General features: G+C 44.7%; 1 protein-coding gene across 1 annotated transcript in view; it reads left to right on the top strand.

Moving 5' to 3' along the window:
* The first annotated feature begins 4,174 nt into the window (after positions 1-4,174).
* Positions 4,175-10,115, top strand: part of PAXBP1 (PAX3 and PAX7 binding protein 1) — a 28,982-nt gene continuing 23,041 nt past the window's right edge. Inside the window, exons 1-4 of the mRNA XM_064152431.1 lie at positions 4,175-4,722; positions 6,464-6,592; positions 8,160-8,336; positions 9,639-9,860. Coding sequence (XP_064008501.1) covers positions 4,272-4,722; positions 6,464-6,592; positions 8,160-8,336; positions 9,639-9,860 — 979 coding nt within the window. The 5' untranslated portion in view covers positions 4,175-4,271. The remainder of the gene's footprint in view (positions 4,723-6,463; positions 6,593-8,159; positions 8,337-9,638; positions 9,861-10,115) is intronic.

Genomic DNA, 10,115 nt, shown 5'->3' with positions numbered 1-10,115 from the left:
TTACTGGTTTAGAAAGCATCAGTACACATTCTTTTTAGATATTATAAGCTAAGAATGGAAATCTGCAAATAGATTTTGTGCCTCAGACAGAAAAAGATACAACCATGTTGTAGAAGAACCTGAGCCTTTTGGAGAATCACCTGGGTAAGATAGTAGCTTAAGAAGTACAGTCCAACCCCCTGCTCCAAGCACAGCCACGTCTGGGATCAGACCAGACAGCTCAAGGTTTTCTGCAGTCAGGTCCCAAAAACCTTCCAAGAGCCTTCACAACCTCACTGGGCAACATGCTTCACTGCCTACCAGCTCTCATGGGGAAACATTTTTTTCCACATATTAACCCAAACCTTCCCTTCTCAAAGCTAAGCAAGCACAGATCCCTCATATTTTCTTAGCCACGTATGTCAGCCTCTGACCATCTTGGTGGCTTTCCACCGGACCACTTCAGTTGCACTAGGAGGAGCAAAACTGCATGCAGTATTCTGTATGCAGTGTAGTAAAAGCTGGGACAGGTGGAATAATCCCTTTCCTCCATCTGCTGTATGTAGCCCTGCTGATGCAGCCATATAGCCCATTGATGTCAGGTTCAAGAGGTGTGAGATTGTTACAGATTACTCAAACTGTGAGTGCTGAGTTGTCCTTGCCCTCTGGTACTTGGTCAGAGCTGAGAAACCTATGCTTGGGCTGGGTGACACAGCCTCTTACGAAAGCAGGGACAGGCTAAGCAGGCAGCCTCCAACCTCAGTGCACAACTGCGGGTGTGTTTGGGATATGACCAGGAAAGTGAGTTCTCTGCCATAGCACACATCTTGGGAAAGCACTTGGCAAGAAGCCACCTGACAGGTGAGACACCATGCTCACAAAGGTGTTTTTCCCATGGAAAGGCCTGTCTGCTCCATGTTGGGTGTGCTGACACTTGTAACTTCCCCAAATGTAGGGAACTTGACCTCATCCCTTATGATAATAGCAAGTTCTGCTCATGTTGTCCCCTATAAGGAAGGAGAAAGATCCCATTCAACAATCATTTGATAAGGGAGACAAGGCTTCTGGCAAAAACTTTTCAAATGTTTTGCAGGAGCATTATCATTCCCTGAAAAACAGGTCAGGGCTATTTACACAGCCTCAAATCTGCTCCCTGTCCATGGCTGTTGAAATACAATTCATTCTATGAGATACTACAATCCAATCTATGACATTCTATGAGATACAATGCATATAGCCCAACAGGGACTTTTGAATAGCAAGTTATAACAGGCTTGTATTGTCAGCAAAGATTACATGAAACTGGGATATGTGTACTGAGGAGAACGGCTATCAAGAATCTGAGGAAGCAATGAACTTGCTCCAAAACTTTAAACTTTTTTCTACAATAGCAATCATAGAGCAGTTTTGCTAGGAAGAAAAAAAAATTGGAATACTGAAAAGGTGTTTTTCAGCACACCTTCCACTGTTGTGAGCTTTTCCACTGAAATCAACAATGCACTAACTATTTAATCAATGGGATCGATCTGCAACTGAAAATTAACAGATTTAAGCACAAGGGTATTTGAAGGCTGAGACTTAAACTCAATTTAACTCAGCCAGAGAACTATGAAATCAGTCATTGTAAAGATGTTGTTTCCTTTGTCAGCACCTTGACGACAAGCTGTAAACCTTCTCTCCAAATCACAAGTATTTCTAGTGAAACAAGGATGATTGGGAGACTGGAACACTGCCTGATGAGGAGAGGCTGAGGGACCTGGAGCTTTTGAGTCTGGAGAAGACTGAGAGGGGATTCAATAAATGCTTACAAATATCTGAGGGCTGAGTGTCAGGAGGGGAGTGGACAGGCTCTGCTCACTTGCTCCCTGTGACAAGACAAGGAGCAATGGATATAAGCTGCAGCACAGGAGGTTCCACCTCAACACAAAGGGGAACTTCTTAACTGTAAGGGTCAAAGAGCACTGAAACAGGCTGCCCAGAGAGGTTGTGGAGTCTTCTCTGGAGACTTTCAAGGCCCATCTGGATGTGTTCTTCTGTGACCAGCACTAGACTGTATGGTCCTGCTCTGGCAGCGGGGTTGGTCTCGGATGACCTCTTTAGGTCCCTTCCAACCTCTAACCTCCTGTGATCACGTGAAACCTCACACAATTGTGTTACAAGTTACAAAACGGTTAGGAGCTGGGACTGGGCTAAGGATTAGCAGTGGAAAGGGGGGTGTGTGTGTGTTCTGAGTGCATTACATGCCTTGAATGTATGACAGACACAGGGAAATAATCCATATTGAATGCCCAGGAAGTCCATGCTTGAACCGTCTGTGGAAGAGTATATATTGATTTCGGTTACCTGGGAGAACCAAATCCAAATGATCTTCAAGGAATTCACTGGGGCTCTGCTGCCCTCTAGTAAAAAAAGTGCTGAATTACACAGTACTTCCACAGCGCCATAACAGGAGGGGTTGGCTGCTGTTACTGTACAAAACTCACACATGCAGCAGTAACTGGGAATGCACGTGTTCTGGCCTTGCTGGGAAGAAACCATGAGATGAATAAATCCACAGGCTTTCTAACACTGCAAATTACCGTTTCAGTCACTTTTGCCACTGTAGTGTTCTGAAAAAGATTGACATTAAAGCCCTCTTATTCCTGTGTGCTGCAGACTCTCCTGGTAGGAGGAAAATAAAATTACGTGCAGCAGAAATCCACAGCATCAGTGTTGCAGTGATCTTTTCAGCTCCCCTGTTCTTAACAGCAAATAACCTGCTTCCCCCAAATTCAATTTTATATGGCTTTGCCATATGAAGGACTGCATTCAGAGCTTGGAGAGTTTCTTCAGAACAATGCATACAAAGCATATCTCGCATAAGTTGTTTTATTAGTTTTGCTGGTTGGTTGCATGTAAGCTACACACAGTGATACATTAAGCATCATCCTGCAGAAATAACTGTGGGTTTGTGAGCTGAATTCCCATGTAAGAGACACTTTACCACACTGAACATCTTACGGTGCTTCATATATATTCATGACATTTAGTTTTTAGTCAACATGTTTTAATCTCAGTGTGTCAGGTCCAACCTGTATACATTTTTCCAGCATTTAACACTGATGCATGATTATTGGATGTGCCAATCAATGGAAATGGAACTATTTTTTCATCAGGAAAAAAAATTAGATGGGAGCTGTAAATTTAGTTTTCTTACCTACTAGTAACACTGGCATGACTTTGGGGAGTCAGCACAGATTGAGAACAGCACTGAAGTAAGTCATGCTTTTACGTGGTATCTCGTTGTGCAGGCATAGGGTAAGACTGCAGACCAGCCAGGCCCCCTGCATCTCCTCATGGGCAGACTTCCCCGAGGCAGCTGGCAAAAACTGCTGCAAGCGAGTCTGGCCTTCCCGATACGACCAACGGCTGACAAGATACCTGTACTTGGCAAGTCTGTCTTTAAAGGCCAGTTATCTTTCAGTCTGCCACCCAACTCGCATTTGCAGTTCTTGTCAACTGAGTGGCTACCAAGGCCGGCTCGACTGGCTTGAGGATCTCAGCCTAAGTGAGGCTGAGCCCCAGGGGCCCTGCGCATACAAGCACTGCTATCCAGCACTAGCGAAGAGGACTACCACAACTATTTCCCCCCTCCAAGCCAGCAGTATTTCTTCAAGGAAGGCCGGAATTTTCTGGCAGAAGCCGGCTGCATGCGGGTAGCGAGATCCTGCTGAAGCGAGTACCCTACCCGCCGAAGAGATGACGGAGGCTGAGCGCTGCGTGGGTATTCACTCTCCTCTCCCGATGACCGCGGCCTACATCCCCAGGGTGACTGTGAAAAACAAGCGCATGGGCGCGGGGACTGGGAGGCCGAGGCTCGGCGTCGCTCCGGTCCCAGAAGGACACCAGTCCCAGAAGGACACCAGTCGCAGCACACGCCGCATCGCCCGCCCGCACAGCGGCTGCTCGGCCCTGCCGCAGCACATCCTCCCGCTGCTTTCTCGACACAAGATGGCGGCAGCGGCAGCCCCTGGGAAGGAAAGCGGGGAGGGGAGTGGCTGGGCCGGGAGGCGGCTGCTCTAGCCTCGTCTCTCTACGCTCCCCGCTGAGAACACTCTATCTTCCTTCCTGGCTGGTCTCTATGATCGGGAGGCCGAGCGCCGTTGGCGGGCGGGAGGCAGCGGGAGGCAGGCGGGAGGGGGCGCTGTGGCCGCCGGCGCGGCGACTATCATGCTCGGAGAGTCGGGCCTAGGACGCGGCGTGGGGTGGCGGGAGCGGGCGGTTGTCGGAGCGGCGGGTCGGTGCCCGGCGGGATGTTCCGCAAGGCGCGGAGGGTGAACGTGCGGAAGCGGAATGACTCGGAGGAGGAGGACGAGGAGCGCGATGAGGAGCCACCTCAGGAGCCGGCTCCGGCGGCCGAGGCGGTGGGGGAAGGGCCCGGCGAGGCCTCCATGGCGCTGCCGGGGGGCCCCGGGCTCCTGCCGCTGCCCGCCGGCTGCGTGCCTCTCGCCCTGCCCGGCAGCCCGGCTGCCTTCGCCTGCGCCGCAAGCTACGGTGCGGCTCTCGGTTTGGGACTGGGTTTGGTAGGAGGCGACAGGGCAAGCCTGGGGGCTCTGCCGGCGCCCGCTCTCCTGCCGCCCCCGCCGCCGCCGCAGCAAGGCAACGGACTCCCGGGAGCCGGGCGCCCCAAGGAGAAGAAGCGGTCACGGGAGAACAAAGAGGTGCCGCGGGCCAGTCTGCTGAGCTTCCAAGACGAAGAAGAGGGTGAGGCGAGGAGCTGCCTGTGCGCGGGCGCTGGGGCAGCGCGGTCTTTGCAGGGTGGAAGGGACCCGGAGTCTCATGAGCACCCTGCATTGGGCCTTCTCCTGTCGTCTGCACACCTCTCCGTCCCCAAGAGCACCAATACCTTTGTTTTATTTATTTTTTTTAAGGCAGTCGGGTTGCCCCGTGTGACATGAGGGTGATGAGAGGTCGCGGAAGAGGGAGTAGAGCGCTCTTGGGGGTGTAGTGTGGGGCGTCAAAGATACAGGGGCGGGGAGCGCCGCATCGGCAGCCGTCTTCGACCCCTCTCCCGTCCGGGAGCCCGGACCAGCGTGCTTACAGCACCGAGGAGCAGCGGGAGGATGTCTCCCAGGTTTGATTCTAGTTTAGCGAGGTGGATTGGCTCTGTTTTTGTTTTGCAGGTGCCTGACTGTTGCACCCCTGTCGTGCTCACTCCGGCTGGGTGAATTGCCGGTCAGAGCACAGGATTTAGTCTGACCTGGGTTCGTTTGATAGCAGGGGTTAAGCCCAGCACCTGTGTAGCTTCCCTTGCCTCATCCCAGACCCTCCCTCTTGCCCTAGAACTATCAGTAATGGTTCAGTGGCATCTTTCCTGCGGCTTTGTGTGAAGTTTGTTTTCATCCGGTATGGCTGGTGTTAACAGGCCGTGTTGGACCGCCTGTTCTCTTTGCAAACTATGTGAAGGCACTGGTATTTTGTTGGAGAGTAAGTTCATCTAGCTATCCACAAGGTTTATTAGATTAACCTCTACAAACAGTGGTTGAGCAGTCTGGACCTCCGTTTTGAGAAAAATTGAGTAGCTGTGCTTGTGCAGTACTTCATATAATCATTCTGCAGGATCACAGTAGTGGTATTGCAGTCACAAACTGGTCCATTCACACTTAGGTAATCAGTTTATGGATGATAGTTGTTGCATATTAAAATTATTTTTAAATATCAAAACCACCTCCTCAAACTCCAGAATTCATTGCATCCCAGAAACTCAGGGTGAATAAAATGAGCTTGTTTTTGTGACACCTTTTTTTCAGCAAGAGTTAGTGTGCGTTTTGAATTTTCTTAGAAGACATTTTCTTGTGATCACTGGAACTTGCATTCTAAGACTAGTGACCTGAAGTCTTTGACAGAAATGCTGGGAACGTGGATTTACACTCTAGACTTAAATCCTAAACACTTGTGGATTTCCTGCATAGTTTTCTTTAGCTTTTTAACTTACTGTATACCTTTTGATAGGTTGCAGGCATTTGAACTGGTAGTACGACCAAAACCAGCCATTCCCTTACTCACTAGTTGTTTCCCAGTTGTGTTACGTGTTTGGCTGTGAAAAGACTGTTGACCCAAAATGTTGGAGCTGCAAATTTTCTTCCAAATTTATGATCATGGTGAAGGGATCAGCCTTTTAGTTGGTTGGGTTTGGTTGTTTATGTAGGTAGGTTGGTTTGCTTGTTTTAAATACTACAATCAGATAAAAGCAGGCCGTGTGTGTACACTTGGTGGTGCCATGAGTGGAGTGAACACACTAGAAAATGACTGCAAGAAGATGATGTGGACACAGGTCCACACGAAAAGATAGGGGAGTGGTTTTGTTGCAACAATGAGAATGTAAATTTGCGTTGTCCTGTTGTTAATGGCTTTCGTTATGTTCTAGGTACAAAATTAGGATATTTGATAGGTAAGTTTGCTTCTTGGCAGATCTAATGTAATGTCTTCAACTTCTCTTTTAAAGAAACTGAAGAAGTTTTTAAAGTGAAGAAATCAAGTTACAGCAAAAAGATTGTAAAACAATTGAAGAAAGAGTACAAAGAAGATCTTGAAAAATCAAAAGTTAGGACAGAGGTCAATTCTCCAACAGATGGTAACTGCAAAACTAACTTTTATAATAGAAGATGTTAAGTATTTTAAATGCAAATTGCTTGTTTTCAGGGTGAATTTTCAGTCTGTTTAGAGGATTTAGCAGTTAGAACTCAAGTAAAGCATGTATTAAGTGCGTTCATTTGAACCTTACAAATGCTGTTCAGAAGTTGGTAGAGAGTTCTTTGATCCTTTTTCATGTGGAAAAGATGTAGAAGGATGAATTTTCGCAGCTGTGTGTGTAGTTGTCAGTAGATATCTGTAGTTTCTGTATTTCTGCTCTGTTTATGAGCTAAACTCAGATGATTTTTTTTCCTATTAGATCAGAAAGGAATTAAATTGGTTTAGAACTGTGATTAGCACTTATCAGACAGGGTATGTCCTTGTAACACATCTTGAAAAAGGAAAACATGGAATGGCCAGAGTGGTGGTGTTGGTTATTAGGTAGATTGTTCAAAAGCTGTCTGTTTCAGGACCTCAGCCTTAGAGTAGACTTGATGGTTAAGGTGACAGGAGCAGAAGGATCTTTTAACAATATGCAGTTTTCCAGAGCTTGGAATAGAGCCTGGGAATTGCACTGTCATTGTACTTCTGCTGCTGGGTTTTGAGAGGCTCATTGGTAAAGCTTAATTATTTCTTTTCTAAGTAGGTTTTTGTCTGGAGTAGTAACCTACAGTGCTATGAGCACAAGCTGATATACATATGATTCGAAGATCGCAATGGTATAGCTGCAGCATGTGAGAGTTGAACATGGTCCTGTGCAGAAAACTGACCTTTTCAAAGTTAATTACATTCATCTTTTAAAAATCTTTAAAGATTTTAATGAGGCTTTTTATGCATTAAAACCTTCACAAATTCTTAGTTGAATCTTTTAAGTTACCTATGCGGTGGGTATAGGGCATGAGCAAAACCATAAATTACAATTTCTGTGGGTCATGTTCAGCTGATCTCTGCAAATCTGGATCTTAATTCTTGCTTCTATCACAAAGATCCTTTAAAAATTCGATTTTGCACATGGTTAGCATGTGCTTATTTTCTGTTTATCTGCTTTGCAATTTCTGTAAGTTTGCTTGGTTCTAGTGCAAAGATCTCACAGCTACTACGAAGTCATTAGTCTGGATTCTTATAAACAAATGCTAAAGTCTGAAAACTCAGTTATGTGCAGCTTGGATTACCTTACCAGTGTAAGGTAATGTTGCACCCAGCCCAAGACAAAAGGGATGTTTTGAAATTAATTTGTTCTTGTGGAAAGATTTGGTGTAGTACAGGCAGTACTTTCAAATTGCTTACATAAGAAGCTATTTGAAGGTTGCACATATCTTAATTACTGAGTTTCCTCACTTTTTAAATGCTTGGCAATGTATAAAATATTCAGTGGTTGTCGAGATGTCTGTTTTGTTAGATGTTACTTTGAGAGAATGTCAGTGACTTCACAAGAAGGCATCTTTTACTTGAATAAGATGATCACATAATGTTTGCATTTTATTTTTACTTTTGATTGGTGAACCTTAAAAGTATTTCTAAATGATCCTCATAAAAAGAATAAAACCTGAGCTTTATTGTCTTACCAGTCGAACCACCACTAGAAAAGGCAGGACAGATTAAGGATATAGGCCAGGAAGATGGAACTGCAAACAGTGAGCATGGTGAAGAAGAAATGGAAGTTGAAAGTGAGAAGGAAGAGGAAAAACCAAAAGCTGGTGGGGCTTTTTCAAGTGCACTGTCATCACTGAATGTTCTCCGCCCAGGTTGGTTATTGAAATATGTCTGATATGTTAACAAATGCTTTATGCAGCATTTACAACAGATTAATGTATTTGGGAGATTAGGAACTACTGTCCAGTAGTGCCCCCAGCATCTGAGAATTCAGGAAACTGCTGTTTTCCAAAGCTGCTAAATATTACAAACTGTATGAGAGAAAATGTTTTACTGCAGAATAATTTGCCTCTCAGAGTGACGACAAACTAAGAATATTTAGAGTTGGAATAGCTTACTTCACATGAATTTTAACTGCTTTCGGTTTGAATGTCTCAGTTACAGATCTGCAAAGCATCTTAGATGTTTTTCTATCTCATTTTGTCTAATGAGATTCTGGTCCAACCCTGAGGCCAAAGAAATCAGTCTGAGAAAGTATTTTTGTAAATAGTTTACTTACTGTTGGCTAACTCATTGTAGCTTGCTCCCCAAATATCAGATGGATGTCCTGGTTCCACAGACTTGGCCATATTTCAAGGGAAAAAGAATTTCCTAGTTGACTTCCAAAACTTTTACCTTTTTAGGGTAATATTACTTATTACAAAGTGTTGTGATACGTACATTAATATACCTGAAGATACTGCAGACTTGAATAGAGATTCTCTTTCCAAATATAAAGAAAATCTGAAATGTAACCTTTTGTGCATAGCTCTTCAAAGGAGTGTTAAAAATTATTCCTGTTTCAGAAAATTGGGTTTGGAAGACCATTGTTTTTGTGACTTGGGTGATCTGCACTGATTTTGTGATAGGGATTTTATTTTTTTTTTATTAGGTCTGCTTTTCATGTTTCCCTTTGATTGTACAGTCATCTTACATGAGCTTTGTCCAGGTTGTTGCTGGTTTAAGCTCTGAGCTATCATCATCTGTTGAGACAGCCGATGTTTTTTTGTTACCTCAAAATAAGAAGAGTTGGGAAAAATATCAGGACAGGAAGTGACACAGTCAAGAACCTTATTTTATTTCTCCCTTTGCAATAATCAGCTCCTGTTAAGGGCTTCCTCTTCTTTAGGAATGTTTCCCATAGGAACATGAGGCTCTTGCTCTTCCAGCACGTGAGCTGCTGAAAGCAGAGCCAGACTTGGGAAAGATCCCAGTTTCAGGGGTTTCTGTTCAGAAAGTTTGCATGTACAACTTGTAAGTTGTTTGCAAATGTTTCTGCAAGTATGGATGTTTATTTCTTTATTTTTTTCTTGTTTGCAGAGATGATTTGTTAGGGTGGTAGAGATGAGTAACAGGAAGTTGTAATCCTTGGTTTGTTGCAGTGGTTGTTTAACGATGCTAACATCTATCTCCAGGAGAAATTCCAGATGCTGCTTTTATTCATGCCGCTAGGAAAAAGCGTCAAATGGCTCGTGAGCTTGGAGACTTTACCCCTGTTGACAGTGAACCAGGTAAAGGCCGCCTCGTTCGAGAAGATGAAAATGATGCCAGTGATGATGAAGATGATGATGAGAAGAGGAGGATAGTTTTTACGGTGAAGGAAAAATCCCAAAGGCAAAAGATTGCGGAGGAAATAGGTAAAACCTTTTTACAAGGACAACTGACAAATATTTACATTGTTTTCACTGCAAGTGCTGCCATTCAACATTTTTAAACAATACCTTTTTCAAACAGGCATGAATCTGTACTTGTGTTCTATTTTGAAGGAAAGCTGCTGTGTAATGGAATCTGCCTGCAAAAAAAATTGAGTGCTAACTATGTTCCTGTGGTTAGAAGCACACAATGCTGCTGAACTGGGTAGTAATCTACACTAAGGCTCTGTTAGAATTGTT

This window comes from Pogoniulus pusillus, chromosome 12 (assembly GCF_015220805.1).
Source record: "Pogoniulus pusillus isolate bPogPus1 chromosome 12, bPogPus1.pri, whole genome shotgun sequence".
Classification (NCBI taxonomy): Eukaryota; Metazoa; Chordata; class Aves; order Piciformes; family Lybiidae; genus Pogoniulus; species Pogoniulus pusillus.
Note: the sequence above shows the minus strand (reverse complement) of the source record. Positions and strands in the feature narration are given on the sequence as shown.